We start from the raw sequence: 26,021 nt of genomic DNA, 5'->3' as shown, positions 1-26,021 counted from the left end.
TCAAAGCCCTATGTTCTTTCCTTTGGTGAAACAAAAAAGCCCTGTTACCTATGGAAATACTATCTAAACCCATCACGAAAGGTGGTCTGGGTTGCCCAAATCTATCCCTGTACAATATAGCGTGCAATCTCCGTTATGTAAGAGTCTGGCTTTTTTCAACCTCGAACTTCGTTCCATACCAATGTTTGCTAGAGTGGTATGGAGTACCCTCTCTTAAACCTTGTTACAATTAGAGCCTCCTCAGGTCCCCCCATCCATTAGATCCCAATTATTACTCCACACATGCCAGAAAACCTGGGCACAACTCTGCACCATTCTCAAACACCCTTACTGATTAACCTCTATAATCACAATAGCCAACAACCCATTGTTTCCATCAGGGCTACATGAATCGGTGTTTCACAAGTGGCAATGCCAAGGACTCATCTTTGTTCACCAATTATATGACTTCCCCTCTGAGAAGCGGCTTGATTTTTTGAAGCTGCAGTAACAGTTCTAGCTGCCACAAACTGACTCTTTCACCTTTTTGCAAATCCAGCATTTTTTAAACAGCAAACCGGCATGTTTCTCAGAATCCATTCCCAATGAAAAACTATGAAATATACTACAATTGACAGGAAATAAACAACCCACCATTGCCAACTACTATAAGCAGTTGATAGCAGTTGGAAACTCGCAACACCCTGGTGCACATGTACGCAACTTGGGCAGTCTGGCCACCTTTTACTGTGTCCCTTGACGACTTCAAACACATTTTCGCAAACATCTCAGATAATATTCTTTTAAGAGAATCTAATTATAAATTTCTCTGGAGACCTACATATCTCCCGCCAAAGCATTTCGCATCAAAATCAGCCCCTCTGCATTCTGCCCAAAGTGTCACATTGCAGATGGCACATTCTGCCATTGCTTTTGGGACTGCTCCTTTGTTCTCTAGTTCTGGGGGAAAATAGCCCACATATGCTCACAGTTGGTACAAATGCCACTCCCATTAGACCCCCAACTTATGGTTGTTTGGCTCAGTGGAAGCCCTGCATTTGGGGCTTGATGAGCCTACTTTGCTCTTTCTCCAACGGGCGAGCCTCATTGGCTGAAAAATGATATTGACTCAGTGGATAGACAGCCAGGATTTAACTACGAACACTGGTTTCAGAAAATGATTCACCTTTGTGCCTTAGAATATGCTACTATCAGAAACATCTCGCAAAAAAAGTTTAATATGAATCTGAAAATCTGGTCTCCTTTTCTTGCCTAACTGTCACCTACATTGGAGAACGCGCTAATAACCCAACAATAAAAACCAGGCAGATGCCTTAGGTTGCTCCAACAGTCAGTCTTCCCAAAACCTCCAAACTCCCAAACCTCCAAACGTCTATGCTCCCAGCTCAGTAACCACTAGCGACTAAAGGCCCCTACAACATAGGTAAATGGTGGAAATATATGACACTAGGAATACCCCAAACAAGTCCACGTATCCCTTTTCCCCCTCTTTATACCTACCCTAAATATCAGTTTATTTTAAGTTTGTGTTTATCTTCTTGTAAACCTTCTTGCTTGTATCATTGACATCCGAATATTGTACTACAACCATATTCATATCTAAACTTTTAAATTTCTATATGTCTACAATTATATACCCAAGAGGGATTAGAGGAGAAACAAAATGTAGGGGAGGGAGGGGGGGGGGTTAAGAGTTAAAGAATAAAGATGAAAGGTTAAAGTTTATCGTAAACAGTTTTCATGCTACTGTAAGATGATGTTTTGCTGTTTTAAATGTATATTGTATCTTATTATAAAACCCTAATAAATATACCATAAAAAAACAAACAAACAAAACAAAACCAAACCTGGAAGGTAAACCTAACCAGCCTGAGTGGACTGGAAAGGCAGCTTCTCAACCTTTTCTCACAAACTGCAGGTAGGTGAACATGAATCCAAAAGTAAGCCCAAAATCCAACTGAGGCAAAAGCTCCTGTACTTTCTCTAACTCCAAAAATCAAGCTGCACTTCCTCACTCTCCTCACAAGGGGATGCTCATCCCAGCACCCTCAAAGGGAAGGACTGTACCCAGTGGTGCCTCCCCTCATTACTAACCTGTCTTTCCTAGCTTCTGGAGTTAACTAGGGCCTTAATGGTAATGAACCCAAGGGTTAATTACACAAAGACTAGGAAACAAAGAACAACTAAGAACAGACAAGAACACAAAAGCAAGTTAAAACCAGACTTGAACACCAAATAAACAAGGCAGAAGCATAGAATAAACAGGCCCAAAAGGGGGATCCATGTAGGCATCAAATTTGAGCCACAATACTAGAATCAAGAGCAAAAGGCAAGAACAAGATATAGATCAGGACTGGAACCAAGACTAGGAACCCCAAGCTCTGGCACTGAGCATGGTGTGAGGCCGGCTCATAATTATTGCAGTGCTGGAAGAGCATGGCTGCCAGCAGAACCTCCAAACAATAGAACCTGGAGGACTAGGCAGCATACACATGGCCCAATGAGGGCCCCTGCTGGTGGGAGGCAAGAATTGCCCACAGATCCTTTACTGGAGTGTCTCAGGGTTCTGCCCTTTCTGCAACACTCTTCAATATATATCTTTTGCCTATATGCCATCTTTTAAAAGAACTAGACTTGACCCATTTCCTCTATGCCGATGACATACAAATTTTAATTCCTATTCAAAATTCACTAGACGAAACCTACAAGAAAACTGCCACATATCTATCCACAATTAAACATCTGCTAACCCGCTTGAAACTCATAATAAACATTGAAAAAACCGAAATAATCATTATGGATCGGAAACCCAGCCCATCTCTACCACCTCCTCTCTTGCTCAAGAACCATAAGGAACCACTCTCCCCAGTTACGCATATACGCAACCTTGGAGTGATCATAGACAATGAACTATCTTTAAAACACCACATCACAACCAAAATCAAAGATGGATATCACAAACTATTAACCCTCTGACACCTAAAACCTTTTCTTACCACATTTGACTTCAGATCTGTACTTCAACTTCTCATTTTCTCTAACATTGACTATTGCAACTCCCTATTACTTGGATTACCAGCTTCTACCATCAGACCGCTCCAAATACTACAGAACGCAACATCGAGAATCCTAACAGGCGTTAAAAAACATGGACACATTATTCCCATCCTTATTTCCTTACACTGGTTACCTATTAAATATTGTATAGAATATAAAACCCTGAACATCACACACAAATTAATACATATAGATCAACCAAACTGGTCAATTATTAATCTCATTCCTCACATGACTCAATGAAACCTACGTTCAAACAACAAGGGCTTTCTGAGAATTCCCCCTGTCCGATCAGCTCAACTATCAACAACCCGTGAAAGAGCCTTCTCCATCGCTTGCCCTAAATTATGGAACTCAATTCCATTGCAACTTAAAATGCAATCCAACTTAAAAACATTTAAAAAGGATCTGAAAACATGGCTTTTCTCCAAAGCTTACAATGACATCCAAACTCTCACAATAATACCTCAGCAACTGAACTCCGAAATAAACTTTAACATGCTCAGTTTCCATGGACAACAATACTCTGAACCACCTCCAGCTGATAACTCATACGTTCCCTTAGCTTGTTAACTTCTACATTATTACATCACCCCTTTTTACCCTACCTGCTCTACTTTAACCTGTTTTGTATCTATTCCAAACCTCTCTCTATACATCTACCCTACCTTTACCCTGACGATGTTGCCTATATATATATATATATATATATCCCCTTTTTGAAAATATGTAACCTTTTATCACCCTATTGAAATATGTAAACCGTTGTGATGGCATTACCGAATGACGGTATATAAAACTCAATAAATAAAAATAAATAAATAAATAACAGTATATATTGATGTCAGAAGGGACAGTGAAGAGTCATTGTTAGGGTGGGTCAAGAGTTAGCTGCATGAATGAAAACCTGCCATTGAGAATCTTATAGAACGTGCATCATATAACTAAGAGCATAGTGTAGAATAGCGAACTGCATATATCCTGCACATATGTAGTTATAGCACTATGAAGCACTATGATCATTGAACTTGCCAGAGAATCATTCAGCACGGATGACATCATTCCTGGAAGGATGGAACTAAGTTTGTTATTCTAACTGATAAGAAGAGGCCTGTGGCCTATAGTAAGAGCAAGCTGCTGTACACATGTTAAAATATATATTGATTGGTTATTAAAGGTAATGGGTGTGGATTATGCAGATGTCTGATAGTAGCAGATTCAGAAACCTTTATAAGCTGATGCACACGTTAAGAACACTGAGCAGATTTTAAACAGACTTTGTACACCTTTGCTTGTACCATTTTTTCTCTGTATTTTCTGCTCCAATAGAGGAATTCTCCGCCTTCCTCTGTTTAATTACCTGTATCAATAAACCCCTTTCTTTATTACCATCTGAAGCTGGTATTCATTCTGTAATTAGATAGAGGGGAAGCCCCTCTTTTAACAATAGTCTTCTAACTTCTCATTAGTACAGCTAGAAAATCTCAAGAAGAAGGCCGGGAGCTGCATCCCCTGAAAGAGGAATGGCTGGAGCAGTTGCATGCCAGGCAGCTGTGGGGCTGGAGGTAAGTTCACATAACTCCCATCTGGGAGGTGTCAATAAAGACTTTCTATTTGCTGCATCCATCACTCCACTATTTGCTGCATCCATACTCCACTATTGTCCTGGCAGCCCACAGAACCCTGTTACAACCACCAGCTTGAGGTATCCCTCCTACACATAAGATGCCATCCTTCTAGAACCCATAGGGGTCCTTCGAGCAGAATGGTGCCCAGTAACCCAGGGGCGGATTGGCCTATCGGGGCTTCTGGAATGCCCTGGTGGGCCGGTCACCCCAATCACGTGACATTTCTCCGAGAGCGGAAGCCAGGGTCAGTGGAAGCATTAGGCCTGGGCCTAGGGCACCAGGAGCAGTGGTATCCCGAGGGGAGACAATGCCCCCGGGCGCAGGAAGCCTCCCCTCGGGATACCACTACTCACGACACATAGCAAGCAGATCAGCAGGGCCATGGTGGAGCTCACGTCACCACGGCCCAAAGAAAAAGATCGCATTTAAACGCGTTGATGCTCCTCCTCCTTTCTGCCTGCACGGCGCCGGAAGTAAACATTGCCGGAGCCGCATGGGCAGGAAGGAGAAGGAGCATCAGCGCATGCAGAAGAGGAGCAGCTGCTGCGAATCCCAACTCGCAGTGGCCCGAGAAGAGGAAGAGGCCCGATAGCAGGGCCGCTGTGGCCCGAGAAGATCAGGGCCACTGCAGAGCCCATCCTGCGGCGACCCGCGAAGAGGAGGTCCAGAGGTGAGAGAGAGGCTGAGGGTCTGTAGAGTGTGTGTGCGCATGTATGAGATGAGTTGAGAGACTGGGTGTGGGAGTGAGGACCTGAATGTTTGCAGAGACAGCATGTGAGAGCTTCTGTGTGTGAGAGAGACAGCATGTGACAGTGAGAGCCTGTGATTGAGCAAGACAGCATGTGGGAGTGAGAGAGAGCCTGTGTGTGTGAGACTCAGACAGCATGTGCCAGTGAGAGACTGTGCGTATGAATGATTGTATGAGAGAGAGCATGTGACAGTGAGAGCCTGTGTGTGCGTGAGAGAGAGAAATGCATGTGAGAATGAGAACCTGACTGTGTTTGAGGGACGAAGATGGAGAGAAAAGAAATAGAAAAAAAGACAATATAAAAAGAATTGGCAAAAAAATAAGAAAGGGAAGGTGGAAAAAAATAAGAAAGGGAAGGTGGGAAAAAAAAAAGCCTGTGACCAACCGATTAGAAAACTAAGATCAGACAGCAAAGGTAAAAAAAAAATAAATTACTTTTTAGTGATTGGCACATGTAATCTTTGGGAATGTGCAAGAGTAGCACATTCTCTATGTGGATCTCACAATGTACAAGATCAGCATGGAGAAGGTGGAAGCCCACAGGGCCTGCACAGAGGCAGCAGGATGGGCTTCAGTGTCAGTAGCAGCAATCGGCGCCTCCCCAATAGCCATGCGGCATCAGTGACAGTGGCAGCAGAGGAATGAGAGAGGTTCCGAATTTTAATTATTGAATGTTATTTGATATATGTGCTGTTTTGAAATATTTTATTGGTGGTACGGACATTTTCAAAAATTTGTATATGAGTTAAATTACTGGAGGTTCTATTCATCAGCAGTTTTGAAATATATATTTTTAGTATGATTTTCCTATTGTGATGTTTTATAGTTCTTGATTTTATTGTTTGATGTTTTATGAGGAATGATGGTATTTTCTGTTTTTCCATTGCTGCATTACATACAGCCTAACTTGTTGTGATTTCCAGTTCAGTTTGTCTGTGCATTTCTGTGTATATTTTATGGTCCCTTTATTCTGTATTTGGTGACTCACCAAATTGTATGTGTAATTGGGTACCCATGGGCCAGTATGGAGAAAAATCCCCCGGGCCACTATTTTCCCACAATCCGCCCCTGCCCCTGGTCATGGCCTGTCATCACAGGTCAACTATATAAGTAAGTAGGGTGTAAACACCAGCTTTAACTACCTTTACCAGGGAATCTCTATGCCTCCCTTCCAACAAGGTCCTTTTGTCTTGTGGCTGCATCATGATTGTTGAAGCACTGGAATCCAAGACACACTCCACTGGGCCAACCTCTGAGCCACTATCACTGAATAAGCACCATGCTGTAAAAGCACCTGTACCGAAGCCTCCAATTTGTTTTAGAACCTACAAATGGCCTTGCATCCCCTTACAGCAGATGGGTTTCCTATCCCTTCTCCCATAAATGGGGTGCAATCTTACGGTTTTTATGACAATGCATATCATACCCCTGTGCACAACAGTTGATGGTGTGTCATGCACTTTTTTTCTCTTTTCGGTGAAAAGAGAAAAAAAGCTGACCCCCCCCCCCCCCACATGGCGACCCCAGGCCACTTAAGGAGATGCCTACCTTGCCAGCTCCCCCTGGATTAGTGCCTTCCCATCCAGCCTTCCCTTCCTGTCCCCCCCCCCCTGTAGAGCACTTTCCTCTGCCATTGCTGGGGAAGACAAGTGAGCATCTCACTGCAGAGCTTCTCCCTGAATCAGGGCAGCACCCTGTGGCTGCAGAAGCTGTCTCTGTGGCTGGTGCACCTACTACAAGCCGGAGACCATTAGAAAAAAGCTAAGCAGAGCCCAGAGCAGCCAAGTTATAGGTTAGGTAACCCAGGAGTAGTGCTTTTTAATTGAATTGTAGGTATGCATATTGTTGATGACTGATTTTTGTGCTTCTTTTTTAGTGTTTGGAATTTTCCCCCTGAAGAAGGTGCCTGTTGGTGCTGAAACATTGGGTCATGGGTATATGCTTCGGAAGCACTTGGCTTGTGTAAATGATGTACTACAAGCAGAAATATGCTAAGTTAAGTATAAAATTATTTTATAAATAATACGAAAAAAGTAATAAAAGGCATTGAGTAACAGATTAAAACTGGTAAACAGAATAGATAGACTAAAATTTGCATGTTTTACAATTAAATAGGGAAATTAGGAGGAAAAGGTAAATGCGGTCAATTTAAGTGCTTTCGAGATGATACAGGTTGAAGCCCATTGCGGGCAAGAGCCTGTGGATTGAGAGGTTAAGCACGCTTTGAAATCTGACACCATTTCCTGCTTAAATTTGTTTTAATAGATTAGTGCACTTTTTTTGGTTGCAAATAAAAAAGCCTACAGCATTTCCCCCAGCGCCCCTGTCTTATAACTGCCATGTAGACAAAAGGAGTCTTCAAAGGCTTTCTTGTAAAAGCGCACAATTGTGAGCTATCAGGGACTCCTAGATGTTACCACTACCTTGCCACCTCACCCTCCTGCACCCCCTATAATGGATAAGGGCCCACACAAAGCAAGCTTTTAGAGAATGAGAGAAATCGCCTGAAGCAAGACCGGAAGTGGCAGTACCCTCAGTTGCTTCCCATTCAGACATAAACATTCAGACAGTTTTACTTCCTTGTACACCGGTGTGATATGTATATTATACAGGAACGTCGGTTTATAAAAACTAAAAATAAATAAATAAATAAATAAACATTAACAAAATGGAGTATGTTGGTAACAAAGAGCAAAAGTAACCCTTTGGAAACAAAAACTCTGAAATCATAACACAGATGAGCACATTATGGTGAATGAAGTGCCTCCACATCTGCGCCAAAATACAGGCTATAGAGGTAAAGAAAATGTGTCAGATAATGAGGTCATTATCCACACATACCTTGTAGTGCTAACACTAAACATTTAGCATATTGGCTAACTCTCCCCACACATATAAATGAAAATAATATGCATATACCATTTAAAGTGGACACAATATGTGCTTACATCGGTTAAATGTACATGCCTATAGGCTCTGTGCTAAATAATACCAATGCCCATATATGCATACTTATGTTCCCATCAGGAACGTATAAGTGTATTTAAGTTCTGGTCTCTGACAGCATCATGCTTGGAGGGAAAGGACTCTTGCTTAGAAAGCCTAACTTTCAACCACAGGAGGTGGGCCTTCTTGTCGAGGAGATGATGAAGGTTTAGAACATCCTGTATGGGAAGGAGTCCAGGAAAGTGGGATCATACACAGATGAGCAGACATGGCAGAGAATCTGCCATAAATTAAATGTAGACTTCCACAACAGAAATGTGGAACACCTCTGTCAGAAGTGGCAAGACCTTACATGCAAGGTCAAGGACAAACAGGCAAGAATGAGGGCAGCCAGATAACCTTCACCTCAGGTCCTGAGCAACATGTCAGAGGCTGCAGTGAGAGGTCCTGCTCTAACTGCTGGCAGAGGGACAGTATGGTATCCTTGTTGTATCTGAACCTAAGCAAGACTTGCTTCTCAGAGATCCAAAAACTATGATTTGATCCTGTATACTCTCTATAAGGAGTAGCTCCTTCTCCTCCTCTCGTCTCTCTCCTTCCTCAAACTTTGCTCCCTGAATATCCATAAGTTTATAATACTCATTTTATCTGACCCTTCCCCACTACTCTCTCACCCCGTCAGCCCTAGTGATGCACACATAAATACTTAGCCCACACATACATACATGCATACATACACACAGCCTCAGTGACACCCCCCCCCACATTAGCTCCAGTCAGCTCCACTCACCAGACACACGCTCAGAAATGCAGTGACAATGATTGAAAGGCTCCTGCAAAGAATGGAAGCAAACCATGGATCAGGCAGAAGGACAAAAAAAATAACAACATGCCAAACAAACTTGTGTCCTTCCCACACTCTCCTACTACTAGCAAGCTCTTTTAAATGCACCATGAGAACCGAAGCCAGCACGCCACTCAGTCCAAAAAACAATAAAAGTCTGAATTTGGCGTGTTAAATACATATAAAAGCGTTTATGCCTTCTCGATGATTTACAAGTGTACGCTTGTTATAAAATAGCAAAATACATACAAGCATCCAAACCACGCCCGAACAAGCTCCAAACACACCCACTTTCCATGTGCTTACTTTTCCACACAATTATGTAGGTTCATGTATACAGTCCAGGGGCGGATTGGCCTATCGGGGGATCGGGCATCCCCGGGTGGGCCGGTTGTGCTAGTCACGTGGTTTGCCGAGCGCGGCCGTGACAGAGCCGCGCTCAGCAGAGCACGTGGTATCTCCTGGGCCGGCCTGGGCGGCGAATCCCCGGGCTGGTCTTCATCGGGAATCCGCCACTGTGTATACTCTGCTTGTTTTTAAACATGCTTGATTGCATACATGATACACTTATACCATACAAGGCATTTTTGTGTGAAACCGTTTTGAAAATGTATTCCATATTTTTGGGTGCAATCCTAAGTCCAGGCATCAAAGAGGAGAATTTTCTGTTTGCTTATTCCTGTCTCATATCCCTTTCACAGAGTCGACCTTTCCACAACAATGAACAAAACAGAAGAATTTAAAATTCAGGAAAGATCAGCAGACATGTCTGGAGGTGGTCTCATAGGGACAAATGGTCCTTTTTTTCTGATCCCTAACTTTTGACTATCATCTCCTTTTCTGTGTTAATCATGGTTGGTGATTTTTTTTTTTTGTTTTTTTTTTGTTTTGCTTCTTTGGCATGGCTGCCCATTCCCTCTCCCTCAGACATGCTGTTTCCTGATATTGCCAATCCAACTCATCACATCCCATCTCTTAAAACATTAAGTTATTCAGAATTTCTAATCTGCTGAGGGAATTTGTTTGCACCTATAGACATCACATATGTTCTTTTATTCTATTGCTGCCATTTTGACATTAACACATGAAAATGCAAGTGTAAATAGTGGGATATATATGGAAGTGTAGTTACAAGCATTCCCGGACACCAATTAATCCTTCACACCATCAACATACGTTACCCAACCAGGTCAGCCTCTTCTCCTTGTAATAACTCTATCTAATGTTATCCTCTCCTTTATTTCTCTTCTCCCAGTTCTATCCTCCTTGTTATTTGTAACTGCCTCCTTCTACACTACCAGGTTAGTTTGTTGTTTATTGGGCACCCCTGTTTAAATGTAAACCAGCATGATGTGATTGTATCATGAATGCTGGTATATAAAAATCTTAAATAAATAAAATAAAATAAATGCACTTTCTTCCAAATCAAAAGAGACATTTGCATGTCTGTCTAATGTTGACTAGGCTGAAATGCCACCTGTGGGTTTGTCAGTGTTAAACTAGAGTTATGCAGCTTCAAATGGAGGAAACAACTTTAAAATTAGAAATCATCCTTGCTTTGATGAGGAGCTTCGTGCATGCAAATTATGCAAGAATATTCTTCAGCTGTCTCTGAAAAAAGGACAGATAATCTTCAAAATGCATTTACAACTAATGTAGAATTTGGGCAATAATGGGGGGCAAAAGGGAGCAGAGATGGGGCTAACATCCCTATCAATAACATTTTAAAAAATAGTTAAATGTATTTCAAGTCATGAGATCAGTCTGTAAGATCTATGATTCCCATTATCTGTATTCAGTGTAAGTATCCATTTTGTTTGCTAGGATCTATGCTCTACATTTTTGATGTCCCAAATTTCCAACTATTGCTTGGCCAATGCCTTTTTCCTGAATTGATGTTAGCAGCTAGTGTGACCCAATTAATATTAATCATCATTTATTTAGACATTTAAATTTCTCGCCTTAGCCTTGCAGCCCAGAACACATTACAAACACATATATCTGCAAATGCTTGTGGGAACGAGCGGTGATTCCCGCAGGCCTGGAGGCAGAAATCCAGTCTGACTCCAGCCGTTCTTAAAACATAATTTTTATTCACAGCTTCAGTCATATACACCACATTGACTGCTTTTACCTTCAGAGAGTGTACTCTCTCTACTCACGGTTGTGCTGCTTCATCTCAGTTCAGTGTTTGGACAGTGTTATGTTACAGGAGCTGCCTTCCTCCTGGAGACCTGGGCCTGGTCTGGTTATCCCCACCTGGATCCCAGCTCTTATTCCCCAGTCTCTGGTTATGCCCTCTGAGCTCCACCTGCCCCATAGGATTCCATCCATACAGCATACTCTCCTTAAGGCATTTAAGGTGGACCAGGCATCTAGCCTGGGCCTGCACAGATAAATAGGAGAAGACTAGGGGCGCTGCTTCACATACTCCTCCCCTCAGTTTGGTCCCATTGGGGCAACCATCCCTACTCCTTCCTGGATCCCATCCAGGAGAGTCCAAGACCTCTTCCTCTGGCTTCCCACACTTGGGAACAGGGACCTCATGACATGCTTACCCCCAACTCTTAGGGTTATCCTTGACAGCGTCATGACCACCACCCAGTGTGCCGTTCACACAGTGAACATCCCCAGTCCTTTAATTAAGTCCTTTCTTGGCTCCATGTTCAAATTCCACCCCGATGGAGCTTTATGGACTGACTGGGGAACCACCAGTGCTGATTCCTCTATAACTAGCTGCACCCACTTCCTGGTATCTGGCATCTCTGATGTAGAGCTCCTCCTTGGCTTTTCTGTATCCTAAGATGCTGGGGGCTCCACATTGCCATCCTCTGGGCTTTCCATGGACACTTCCTCTTGGTTCTCCGCAGTGCCTCCCTCTGAGCTCTCCATGGCCTCCTCTTCTGTACACTTTGCAGTGCCTTGCTCTGGGCTGTCTGCAGTTTCCTCGTCTGTAAACTCTGCATCGCCTCTCTCTGGGATCTCTGCAGTTTCCACCTCTGTACACTCTGGTCACTTGCCCACGCTGGTTGTTGGCTCCTTGGCAGCCTCACTCACTGGGGTCTCCGCAGTGCCAACCTCCGGGCTCTTCATGGCATCTCTAGCTTGCTTTTCTGTGCCCTCTCTCTGGGCTTCTCATGTGAGTTGACTCTGGACTCTCAGTAGTGTTTGGACACCCTATAGGGTCTTCCTCGTGACCTCCTGTAATCCCAATTTCAGACTGTTGACACAACTCAAGCTCACCATGAGCTTGAGTTGTGTCCTTGTCCCGCCAGTCTAGGCGTTCACTTTCTTGCCTGGCCTGGACTCTTGGGAGTGGGTTCCCTTGCTCAATTACCCTAGCTGGCCTCCCCAGCTGCCAAATCTCAAGCCTCAGGTTCTCCGTCTGACCCGGCTCCTGGGACTGGGGTATTCCCACTACACAGAAATACATTATGTTTTTCCTTCCATCCCTCTTGCTGCTTTTCCTTCACTGGTTGCTGCAGTACCCTGACTGCTCTACACCAGGTTTTCCTGTGGCTGCACACCTTTCCTGAGAGTGGCTTGCTTGCTGGATGAGGGCCCCGCCTTGTTTACTTCACTCTGGCAGCTTTTCCAGGGCCACACCCTGTTCAGCACAGCCCTGCTGCACCAGTGTTCCTCCCTCTTTTCTTTTTTCAAGGCAAGAAAAGTAAAAAAAAATAAAACCTTGCATAACCAGCAAAAACGGACTCATTTTTAATCCTTATCTATCTCCAGCCAGGCTTCTCCCGTTAGCCGGTACAAGCCTATCACTTCCTGGCCGTCCCTGCTACCAGGCCCAATCACAGTTTCCTCGCTATCTGAAACTTTAAACTTTGGATTTTTTCTCTCTTCAGAGCCGCTTCTGAGCCACACCTTCTCACACAAGCTACCCTGCTCTGTGCACCCCTGTGCTCTGTGCTTTGTTTTAGAGCCACGGGTCCCCTGTGTTCTGTACTACATTTAGAACCACAGGTCCTCTTCACAACTCTTTCTGTACTCCAAACAAATACTTTCTTGAAGGCTGGGATTTTTCTGTGCAAAGCTTTACAAAAAATCCCATGCATGACACTGTATGTGGGAACGAGAGGTGATTCCCACAGGCCTGGAGGCAGAAAATCAGTCTGACTCCAGCCTTGCTTAAAAACAAAGGGGTAGATTTTATAATGGACACGCCGATTTAATAACATTCGCGCATGCATGTTATAAAATCCGTGGGCCATGTGCACACGTGCGCCGGATTTTATAATCTGCGCATGTATGTGCAGGCAGCATGCACAAGGGGGGGACGGGACTTTAGCAATTTCCGCATGGCAATGCATCCCAGCCTTCCCCAGTTCCCTCCCAGACTGCTCCAATTATACTCCCTCCCTCTTCCCCTCTCCTCCCCACCCCCTAAACCGTACCTTTTTGGCAGGCCGATACAGTAAAGTCCGCGGGAGAGCGGGCAATTCTATATTCAAATTAGTTTTTACTGCTTTTCTGTGCACTTTCTCGGTGCCCGGAGAAATTAGCGCCTACCTTTGGGTAGGCGCTAATTTCTGAAAGTAAAATGTGCGGCTTGGCTGCACATTTTCCTTTCTGAATTGTGCAGGAATACCTAACAGGGCCATCAACATGCATTTGCATGTTGCGGGCGCTATTAGGTTCGGGGGGTTGGACATGCGTTTTCGACCCCTTACTGAATAGGGGGTAATGCTAGTGCATTGATAACGCGCGTCCAATCGCAGGTTAACAGTGCGCTCCGCCGGAGCGCACTGTACTGTATTGGCCCGTGGGTTTTTTTTGTTTTACATCTTAATTCAGGGCCCGACCTGAAGTAAATTGCATGTGCCTGCCGGCTGCCAGCGCGCAAATCTTTGGGACAGCGTTCAATGGCTTTGTCCTGGCCTGTCCCGGCGCCGTCCCTCCCAGCCCAGAACACAGCCCCTAGCCCACCCCTTTGAGGAGGCCCAGCACTCGTAAGCATACTGGGCTTTACGCGTGGCCAGGCCCCTTCAAAATTCGCTCGGAGTGCGCATAAAGCCTAGATTTTACGCATGCAGGGTTTTTAAAATCTGAGTAATAATCTTTATTTACAGTTTCAATCATATACACCACATTGACTGCCTTTACTTTCAGACAGTGTACTCTACTCACAGTTGTGCTGCTTCATCTCAGCTCAGTGTTTGGACAGTGTTACATTATAGGAGTTGCCTTCCTCCCGGAGACCTGGGCCTGGTCTGGTTAACCCCATCCAGATCCCGGCTCTTATTCCCCAGTTTCCGGTTACGCCCTCTGAACCCCACCTGCCCTACAGGATTCCACCCATAGAGCGTATTCTTCTTAAGGCACTTAAGGTGGACCAGGCGTCTAGCCTGGTCCTGCACAGGTAAATGGGGGAACACTAGGGGCACTGCCTCCCAATGCTATATATCTATTTATAGCTATCTTCCATATGTATCTATATATACATATATTCAAACATCATTATAATTTGAAACAATCAAAACTACAACATAAGCAACTCTCCATCCCAAAATTAAACCCAGTCTTGCCTCCTAATCTAGCTCCGAATCTGACAAATTGGTTACATCATGTTAAAATACTTCCACTAAAACCATCCGTAACCACTCAATGATCTTTCACAATTCCCTATTAAAATATACTAAAATCAAAACTACATTGCATAAAAAAAGGCACAGTAGTCCTGTTGATTTTAATCACTTTGTATAATAATTACATTTCCTACAGCCTCTTGCTGCCCTGTATGCGTGTCCTGACTGGATTGTAAACTCCATGGAGCAGGGATTGTCTCTTGCAGCACTGTGCATGTCTGTTAAGCGCTATAGAAATGATAAGTAGCAACAGCAGTGGCAATTGTGATACCCATCTGTAAAGAAATCTTAATCTTTACCTAGCTGTCTCTTTTTGGTTGAAAGGATTTCTTTTGTAGTGCAAAATACATAGCGGAACCAGATGAGAGTTGTAAAAATGATGTGCAGTAAAAGTTCCCAAGGAGGGAAGCCATCCGTACATTGATTTATAGTATTTTCTCTTCATTACTAAAAGACTTCAAATAGTCTCTCAAAACTGGAACAAATGGATAAATATCTTCGTATATTAATAAATCAATACATTTTTTAGCTGGATGCTTTGATAAACTTAGCCCAGAAATTTATGTTCCCAAATACAAGTCACACAGCTCAAGCATTTGCAATGAAAAGAGTCATGTATGCATACTTATTGCACCGGAAATACATTTTGCGCCTGATGATTGCATGATTTATGTGGCTGTGCCATAAATATCATTAGATGGAAAACATTACATAAACATGTGTTCCAAACTACCCTAGACCTACAGAGCTATTTACAAAGAATGGTGAAAGTATTTTGACTAAGGGCCAGAGGTTCTAAAAGTTTTTTTTTTCCATTTTGTCTCTATGGGAAAAATGCTTAGTGCATCTGGGCCCACATTTTAAGTTGATTCCATTTTTGAAAACTGCAAATCAGTGAGCGAGGTTTCCTGTAGGTTTGAAAGCTTATGAATAAGATGAAATGAACATGTAGGTCTTACTTTACTGCCATGGTAACTGGGAAATAGACTTGCAAAGAGAAACACGTATGTGTGTGTGAGAAATTTACATGCTTGGAATCTCTTAACTACACAGACTGATTTCTTTGTGCCAAATTTTGAAGCCAAGTAAGCAACTGATATTTGGCTCTGAAAATTGTTCACATTTTGCCAAATATATCTTCAAACATATGGTGCTGTGGGATGAGTCTCCATAGATGATGTTCCATATTCCCCCTCGATGCCTACCCTCTGCCATTTTCAGTTCTCTGAAGCATAACAACCACCAGTCATGTAGGAGCCTCCCAGATAAATAAATGTATCCCTGCCTGAAGGGGAAGTACATCCCCTGTGGCTCCACACAAACCTTTGGGAGCCTCTTGAGCTGTCATTCCCCCTCCCTCACTTCCCTCGCTTTGTTCTTTTTTGTCAGGGTAATGGACAGGTGTTCATGGCTTCCTGTTGGCACACTATAGTGACAGCAGCAATCTGAAGGATTCTCACGGAGCTCTTTCTGCTCCGTTTCCAGATGTGCATGCCGTCATCAAGGGAGGTAATACATATCTCAGCAGGTGGGCCAGTGGGCAGACCTAACGGGTCCACACTGGGGTGGGAAGACATCGCCGCCCTAGTTCCATGAGTCTTCAGGGTCAGACCTTGAGGAAGTGGCGTAACCCTGAACCCTCCCTTTGCCAGGGTAATGGCCCCTCAACCCCTAACCCCCTTTTTAAATGTCATTTTTAGCTGACTTTCTTTTTTTTTCTTTCTCCCCCTTCCCTCAGCTTGACTTCTTGAAGTCGGTCCTCTCCCCACTCCCATGTGCTGCCTGTCGTGCATGTGTGTAAGAGGGCGCTAAGAGAGTGTTTTCTTTTGTTTGTGTACCTGCTCGCTTATTGCCACACATCCAGGGTTTGTCAGACTAGGCGTTTTTAGTGAGGCAGCACAGTCATTTGATCTTGTTTGTGTCCCTTGCCCCGGAGTCCACCTTAATGTAGGCACATGCCCTTTCAGGGATACAGGAAGTTAGGAACAAGGGAAAAGTGGTGTTGTGGTGGAACGCGTGGGGAGCGGGCAGATAATATATTATGTGGCCAACAGCAGGTGCACAAGGTTTGCAAGCTGTGCCCACCCCACTTACATGAAGTTGTTGAGGGCTGGGACAGCCCCACAGTCTCTCTTTTGAAACTAGAAGTGCAAATATTAGCATTGACCCTTGGCTATCTCAATGTTTGGTGCTCTGAAGCCTCATGTAATTAGGCAGAACAGAGGTCGTTGGTCAATAGCTTTACAAATGATTAATGGATAGACAAACATGGACACTGCAGTGCAAAACATGTAAGGGGATGAGGATGAAAGAAAAGTCTCTTTAGGAGCCGGGGATAAAAATGGTGCTCTGGTTTTGCCTGCAGTGTCCTTCCATTTGGTTGAAAATATTTTTTCTCCAGCATTACATGGTCTTCTCATGTTAGTTTTTTTTTTTATTTACTTGTATAATTGTTAAAGGTGACAATGCAATTGTTTTTCTGGAGGTAATCTTTTTCACTCTGGTTTTTACACCAAATATTCTACTGTAACCTACTAGCAAAATGAAGACCTTTAATGTGATGCTAAAGGTTAGGAGCTGTATACACAACAAAATTGGTTTATATTATGGCTTAAAGAGGTATCTAAGAGTAGAAGATATATATATATATATATATATATATATATATATATAAATGAAATTCATGGACATATGTAACATGACGATGGAAATATGCATTTTAAATCCATCTATACTAAATATATAGCAGATATAAGCATTATAGAGAAGACTATTAAATCTTTGCAGGGTCTTTGTGGTTGCTTGAATGTGCCTACAAAAAGGGAATTGTGATGCACTGCTTTGCCCCTGCATCTGCAACTTTTTTTTTTAGAAACCCTGTGCAGTAGATTTAGCTCTTTGCAATTGTTTCCAGCAACACTGGTATTATAAGATTGTCACTTACCAATAGGCAGCACTAAAAAGAAGGGAAGCCAGCACAGAATGAAGCATCCCACAACTATCCCCAGGGTTTTTGCTGCTTTCTTTTCCCTGGAAAACTTTAGGAGCCTTACTGAGAAGTTGGTTTTGCTCTTGGAGGTGGGGGAAGGTGAATTGGTCTCTGGGGTGTTTCTGCGATGTATTCTTAGAGTCACTTTTTCTGAATCCGACTTCTCAGTTTTCATGCCGGCTGTTAAGCCTTTGCTTTCCCTCTTGGCCACGATGTATACCCGACAGTACATTATCAAGATGATAGTTAGTGGGAGGTAAAAGGAGCCCACTGCGGAAAAGATAGCATAGCCCGGTTCTTCCGTTATTTTGCAGACAGTCTCATCTTCTGGTGCTGGTTCTTTCCAGCCAAACAAAGGTCCAATTGATATCACAAGAGACAAAGCCCATATACACAACAAAGCAAGAAGTCCCCTCTTTTCTGTCATTATTGCAGGGTACCTCAGCGGATAGCTGACCCCAATGTATCGGTCAATGGAAATGGCACAAAGACTCATAATGGAAGCCGTGCAACACAGCACATCAACAGCTGCCCAGATGTTGCAGATGATCCTTCCAAAAACCCAGTAGCCTAGGATCTCAAAGGTGGCTGAAAAGGGCAGGACCATGGAGGTCAAAAGGAGGTCAGCAACAGCCAGGTTGGCTACAAAATAATGGGTCACTGTCTGAAGATGCCTGTGGCAAGCCACCGAAAGAATAACTAGAATATTACCCAGCACTCCGAAAATAATAAATCCCCCTAATATAACCCCAACTGCAATTGCTTTGGAAACGTTGATTGTCACTGTGCTATGGGTACAGTTGGGACAGTCAAAAGGAACTTGAGCTGTTTTATTTTCAAGAAGTAAAACCATTGTAGTAGAAATTCTTTCTCTAGGTCTTGTGCTCCCCAAAATCTTTTTTTTTTTAATGTGTGCACTTTTAACAGCAATTCTGTGAAGACACTGCAGAAAACATTTTTATCAGCTAACATCAAGACAATTGAACATTTCTTAGAAATATTCAAGTCTCTAAATAAATATATATATATATATATTATTTGAGGCCAGAAGCATCTTACATTCCCAGGAATGAAGAGTACAGTTGGTTGTAGCACTAATGTTTGCAGTTATTTCTTGCCAATTCTTAGAGTTTATAAAATGATTTTCGGTATAATGCTTCTTGGCTGTAGCCCAGCTGTGAAAAAATGGATTACAGATGTTGAAACGTCTTTTCCCCCACTCAGGTTTCCAGCTCTGGCTGGCATGGTACAGGCTGCAGTGAGGGGACTGTCACATATGTAACTTGTCTTTTAAGATAAAGATCAGGTCTCAGCTATATTCACAAATATCTCAGTCCAGGGCTAGCAGTAAAAAAAACCCCCAATACATTTTGCATAAGCTAATGGGCAACTTGAGCGTTTGCAGTCTTTCAGTGCTTTCTCTGCGTTCCTTTTTTCTTTCCTTGTGGCGGCTGCAGACCTTTGACAAACAGCAGCATTCATTTTTCTACCTCTGCATAGGCCACTTACCCGAGGTCAAGCTAACCTGGATTTGGAAAATACACAGCAGGTAGGAGGGTGGACAAAGCTTCGTTTCCTAGTTGTTTGCTGGTCTTGACAGATGCATCAAGCTTTAAGCGCTCGGAAGGGCGTGAATGTTCCCATTTCAGAACAGGGTTAGGAGAGGTGGCGGTGGATTTGTCGAAAGTTTGCAAACCTTTCCCTTGCCTTCTTCCTCTCAGGAGCTCCAGGAATCTTAGCCAATCTGTCCCGCCTAGAGAATACATAGAGAAGGCACAGAAAGGTCACCACCTCAGCCAAGGTCAAGGTCAAATCTAGGTTTCTTTCTCCCCATCCTAACACTGTTCCTCCCTCCATGCTTCCCTGACTTCTGCTTATGAATTCATCTTTGCTATTGGGGAATTCATTTTGCTTTACCCTCCTCTCCCAGGATGCTGCTTCTTTCTTGCCTCAATGTAATTCTTGCTGCAAGGAAGTCATTCCCTGAAACAGGTTTCATTCTGAGACAAGGCTAGCTGACCTAGCCTTTAGATTCATCAGGCAGGCTCTCCACCAAGAGCACCTCCTATCTGAAACCTGCTCCTCTTTTCTGGATTTCTTTTGTCTGAACATTTGTTTTTTTTCTAAGCAAAATTCTTTATGCCCGGCATTTTCGCTTCTTGAAATTTAGGGAGCGATGTCCTGAGCCGCTCACAGAGATGCCAAATTCAAAAGCTGGGGTTGGAATTGATGGCATTTCATAGCAGATAAATCAGCAGATTCTGCCTTTTGAGAAATACACATATAACTTCATAAATAATGGCTGAGCTACTGGGAATCCTCTCTTAGCAGATCCCTTCGGAGAGACTGAACATGCACCTTCATTATCATATTATTTAGGATACTCTGGAAATCAAATTCAGACCCGAAGAGAAAGATGAGGTTTATTTTACTCAGCAATTGACACTGAAACCCCCTATACTTTCGCCGTTTGGTATTCAAGGAACATATCTTAGAGCTTACAGGAAGCAAAAAAAAAAAAAAAGTCCAATGCTTTACTTAAACCCTGAACACATTTTTCTGTTGGAGACGTCAATGAATCTTTATTATTAGTGGCCTCCGTGTACAGAATTGTAATCAATAGGACCTCCCTTAAGTGAAGCTTTATGAAAACTGAATAGATTAATTTGAAGGGGGATTTTTAAAATTTAAATCCTATAACATGAAATCTGAAAAACACAGAATTAAGGTGTGAGGGTTTGGGGGAAAGGGGAATCAAACTTGCTTCGGGACTCCCTAAAACTTGAATTTCCAGTGTTTTCACTTATATGAAGTCTATTTAAAGTTGTTCAGCATTTACATTTTCTCCAATAAATTACAGGTTTCAGTATAAAAAAACAAACAAACCGTGGAAAATATACAAGTTAAAAAAATAGCGCTCTTTCTAAAGCGCTTCCCTTATTTTAATCCTAATTCTAGCGTGTGGCTCTGGGTTCTTACAATCAGGGCAGAAAATCAACTTTCACAAAAAGCGCACGAAGTTGGCAAAGCAGAAGGCACAGTGAAAAGCCAGCATCATCATCATCGTTCCTCCTTCCCTCTCCGAGATGCGGTTATCCGGATTGGCAGAGGGAATGCTGAGAGCCTCGAAGCCCAACTTTTCTCAGCCCCAGCCGTTGCTTACCTTGGTGGATGCCTTGCTTGCAGCTCCTAAGAGCTGGGGCTGGGAGGGCTGCATGGCGCTGGTCTTTTAAGGCAGGCTGGTGTATACCACAAGGCAACGGCAGCTTTGGGTCCTCTCATCCTAGTCCTTCCCAGAGCACTTGGATTCTTGCTTCTTTTTTTTTTTCTTTGCCCCCACGCGTGGAGTGGGGCTGGAAGCCTTCTTCCCAGCGATAATATATATATATATATATATATCTATAGATATATATATATGGTTTTGTGCGTGTGCAACTCCTGCACTGCTCCACACCAAATAAGAATCAGCAGCAAGTTTCTGTACCGGGAGGGTAAACCCTGCCAGGTACCGTAATCTTCTGCAAAGACAGGCACCTGATTTTTCCCCTGGCAGAAGCTCAGCACTTGCTAGCCAGATCGGACTGTGTGTGTGTGTGTGTGTGTGTGCCAGAGACAGGGGGCAGTTTTATTCGGCAGCCTTCCCTGATGCAGGGGCTTCCTGGTTTTGCTGCTGCTGTTGCTGGTGCTGCCTCCGGTCCCACATCCTTGTAGAATGCCATTCTCTTAACAATTTTCCCCTGTACTCTTTTTTTTTTTTTATCACAAGAACAAAAAATTAATAATCTGAGCATAGCACAGTAACGGCAAGTTTCTATTTATGTACAGTCATACACCAGAAATCCCGTTTTCAGCGTTTGCAAACAAGAAAGGATAAGTCTGATAACAAGACAAGCTCTGATTTAAGCAGCAGCGTGGTAATCTGTATAATCGTTTGCAAGTCAACTACACACAGGCACCTAACGCTCAAGGAATACGTTTAAGAAGGTTTGAAGGGCAAACCGTTTATATGGGTGATCAGCTTGACTGGCCAGGTTTTATACACTAATCCATAGCAAAGAAATCAGTTATAAATCTCCTCTATGAAAGAATCACAAGTCTTGAACCCTGTCCAGATTGCTGTAATTTCTTTCTGCTGCCTTCTCAGGGATAATTGGAAGGACGAAGGCTGCAGGTGGGTGGAGGGCGACAGGTGAAAGTTACCCAGCACCCTACCTTTGCCAGGAGCCAGCCCTAATTCTCCTCTTTCCAATGTCTTATTTCCCCAAGGTGTGAGTACATCGATTTCTGGCGATTCAGATGACAGAGGTTTCTAGACGTCTGACTTGATTGCTGGACAGCAAAGTAAACAGTATGGTCAAAGGCAATGAGACATCAATGTGAGTCCATATGCACCCTAAGCTGTAGACTTGGACGGGCCCCTCTTCTATTCTTGACTCATCATCGTTTAGATTTAAGGAACATATCGTTGCAGTATTAGTGCTGGCGCTCTGGTTTCTATTGACTCACATTTTTTAATGAGTTTTTTTTTTTTTGTGTGTGGTCACTTTTTCTGTCAGACCAAGAGAAGATGATTTTGGAGATTCTATCTTGGTTAGGATGTGTTAGACTAAGTGCTTAGTCCTACCTACTTGCACCTAGTTTCTGGGACAGACACATTTCATTATATAGAGTCTCAAGCCTCCATAATGACAAATATTTATTTATTTATTTATTTGTTTGTTTGTTTGTTTAAAAGCTTTTATATACCGCTATTTGGATATAACCATCATAACAGTTTACAATATTTGTCATTATCTAACAAATAACAAACAATACAATAGTCAAAAGGATCATTCTTACTTTCTTAAAATTAAACAAAAATTACAATTTAAAATCAAAGTTGACTCATTCATCTAAACATTCATATCGTCTTTTTTGAGATGCGGCGACCAGAATTGTACACAGTATTCAAGGTGTGGTCTCATCATGGAGCGATACAGAGGCATTATGATATTTTCTGTTTTATTCACCATTCCCTTTCTAATAATTCCCAACATTCTGTTTGCTTTTTTGACTGCCGCAGCACACTGAACCGACGATTTCAATATGTTATCCACTATGACGCCTTGATCTCTTTCTTGGGTTGTAGCACCTAATATAGAACCCAACATTGTGTAACTATAGCATGGGTTATTTTTTCCTATATGCATCACCTTGCACTTATCCACATTAAATTTCATCTGCCATTTGGATGCCCAATTTTCCAGTCTCACAAGGTCTTCCTGCAATTTATCACAATCTGCTTGTGATTTAACTACTCTGAACAATTTTGTGTCATCTGCAAATTTGATTATCTCACTCGTCATATTTCTTTCCAGATCATTTATAAATATATTGAAAAGTAAGGGTCCCAATACAGATCCCTGAGGCACTCCACTGCCCACTCCCTTCCACTGAGAAAATTGTCCATTTAATCCTACTCTCTGTTTCCTGTCTTTAGCCAGTTTGCAATCCACGAAAGGACATCGCCACCTATCCCATGACTTTTTACTTTTCCTAGAAGCCTCTCAAGAGGAACTTTGTCAAAAGCCTTCTGAAAATCCAAGTATATGTTGCGCCCCTTCCAACTAGGGGTGACACTCTTGAAGCGCCTACTTGACTGCGAGGAGTTGATGGCCACCAACGGTATAACGCTGTTCCATAGGAGAAAACTTATGTGACTAGAAAGAGCAGGGAATCAGTTTACTCTTAGGGGAAAACTGGTTCAAGATGGCTCCTGCGCTGATTGCAGAGGCGTCACCCTTGTTGCGACCCCCCCTGCTGCTGCGCTGCAGGAGGTCTCTTACCTTCCTCCAGAGGCCGCTCTGAGGCCAGGGCCTCGCCTGCGCATCATCCAGGACTTGCTCCAGGGCCTGAGAGGCCTAGCTGTGCCTGTGGCTTGCATGACTCAGCGTTTGGACTTCCTGTTGGGCGACGCCCTTCCCTAGGGGCTGGCCCGCAGCTCTCTACCCTAGTTATAGGACCAGCGGTGGGCGGTCCTGGCAAGCTCCTCCCAGGGAGTTGCCTTCTACCTCCAGTATTTAAGGACTTTCTGTTCACTGTGTCTTGGCCTTCGGATTGGGTTACACAGTTGCCTGTGGCCTCTCCTGATCCAGGTCCTCCGTGACTCTGACTCCTGCTTGTCGTCAGCCTGCCTTGACTCCAGTCCGTGACTCCGACTCCTGTTTGTCTTCAGCCTGCCTTGACTCCGGTCCGTGACTCCGACTCCTGCTTGTCTTCAGCCTGCCTTGACTCTGGTCCGTGACTCCGACTCCTGCTTGTCTTCAGCCTGCCTTGACTCCGGTCCGTGACTCCGACTCCTGCTTGTCTTCGCCTTCGGATCGGGCTCTACAGTAGTCTGTAACCCTGCCGATCCAGGTCCTCCGTGGCTCCGACTCCTGCTTGTTGTCAGCCTGCCTTGACTCTGGTCCGTGACTCCGACTCCTGCTTGTCTTCAGCCTGCCTTGATTCCGGTCCGTGACTCCGACTCCTGCTTGTCTTCAGCCTGCCTTGACTCTGGTCCGTGACTCCGACTCCTGCTTGTCTTCAGCCTGCCTTGATTCCGGTCCGTGACTCCGACTCCTGCTTGTCTTCAGCCTGCCTTGACTCCGGTCCGTGACTCCGACTCCTGCTTGTCTTCAGCCTGCCTTGACTCCGGTCCGTGACTATGACTCCTGCTTGTCTTCAGCCTGCCTTGACTCCGGTCCGTGACTCCGACTCCTGCTTGTCTTCGGCCTTGGATCTGAGCATTACAGTCGCCTGTAACCTAGCCGATCCAGGTCCTCCATGTTTGATGGCGCCTTGTCCTGTCTCTGCTTGATGTTCCTGATGTCCAGTGTCTCTGCCTTGATGTCTGTCTCTGACCCTGCCTAGATGTTTGTTCCTGTGCCTGCCAGCCGTAAGGGCTTCGGATGTGAGTTTCCCAGCATCGGAGTCCTGTTCGCCTGGGTCTTCCCCGCGCCCTCCTTCTCAGCGTGGTCCGCGACCAGCCTCCCAGGGCTGTGTAGGGCGCGTCTGGGACAGGGTGGTCCGTGACTCAGTCCCACGGGTGGGCTGAGTAGGGCGCCCTGATGGACAGTGCAATGTTCCCGTCCAGCCTTGTCTCCAGTGTCTGCTTCAGCCCGTACCCTGATGTCTTCCTCTGCCAGCCGAGGGGGCTTCGGATGTGAGTATCCCAGCATCGGAGTTCCTACTCGCCTGGATCCTTCTAGTGTCTCGCTTCAGCCCTTGTCCTGATGTCTCCGTCCTGCTTCTGCCCCGTCTGATGTCTTCTGTTTAAGGACTCTGTCTGCCCTCGCCTCTGTCCGGCCTGCTGCCCATTGCCGTTCCCTGCGGCAGGTCCGAAAGGGCCGGGAACAGTCGGAGGACCGTTCACTAGTCAACTTCCCCGTGTTGGCTACCATGGGCATGCAGGTCCGGCTGAGGGCCGGACTTCCTGCTTCTGTTCCTGCCTGCCTGGCTCACCATGCCTGCTCAGCTCACCTCCCACGGTGTGGCCTTGGGCTCCTCCTGGGGTCCTGCCGTGGCCCAAGGGCTCACCACCCGCCCGAGACGACCGCGCCCGCGCGCGCTCGTAACAACCCTCTACAATGAATGGATGTTTAGGATCCGGATGCTGCAGGCAAGGGCCAGAATAGAAAGCCTCCTTGATCATCTGAAAGGCGGCTAGTGCTTTGAGTGTCCACACCCGAGTGTTGGCTCCTTTCCTAGTCATCGCGGTGAGTGGGGCCACCAGGGAAGAAGTTAGCAATAAAGCTCCAGTAATAATTGGTAAAGCCAAGAAACCGTTGGAAGGCACGGAGCCCTACTGGCTGGGGCCAGTCTCGGATCCCCTGGACTTTCTCAGGGTCCATAGAAAATCCTCGGTCAGAAATGATATACTCTAAGAAGGGTAAGCAATTACACTCAAACAGGCATTTTTCCAGCTTGGCATACAAATGGTTCTCAGGCATTGGAGGATGATCGAAATGTGATCTCGATGAGATTCAAGGTCTTTAGAAAAGATCAGGATGTCATCGACTATGAAGGAATACAGAAGATCTTGGAAGATTTCGTTCATAAGGCGTTGAAAGACCGCTGGGGCATTACATAGGTGATGATAAGGCTAGGAACAGAGCCAGAATCTGCTATGCCCACAGGTAGAAGGGGAGCGCGGTCAGGTTCGAGATTGGAGGTCAGGTGGAACAAGGAGGAC

At 44.4% G+C, this 26,021-nt stretch overlaps 1 protein-coding gene across 1 annotated transcript in view; it reads right to left on the bottom strand.

Annotated features, from left to right (window-relative positions):
* The window catches only part of ADRA1A (adrenoceptor alpha 1A), a 114,622-nt gene extending 93,252 nt beyond the window's left edge, over positions 1-21,370 (bottom strand). The window contains exons 1-2 of the mRNA XM_029604081.1: positions 20,973-21,370; positions 17,765-19,562 (exon numbers count right to left, since the gene is read on the bottom strand). Coding sequence (XP_029459941.1) covers positions 17,765-18,662 — 898 coding nt within the window. The 5' untranslated portion in view covers positions 18,663-19,562; positions 20,973-21,370. The remainder of the gene's footprint in view (positions 1-17,764; positions 19,563-20,972) is intronic.
* Between the last annotated feature and the right edge of the window lie 4,651 nt (positions 21,371-26,021).

The sequence above is a fragment of the Rhinatrema bivittatum genome, chromosome 5 (assembly GCF_901001135.1).
Source record: "Rhinatrema bivittatum chromosome 5, aRhiBiv1.1, whole genome shotgun sequence".
Lineage (NCBI taxonomy): Eukaryota > Metazoa > Chordata > Amphibia > Gymnophiona > Rhinatrematidae > Rhinatrema > Rhinatrema bivittatum.
The sequence above is the reverse complement of the archived record's forward strand: the minus strand, read 5'-3'. Positions and strand labels throughout refer to the sequence as shown.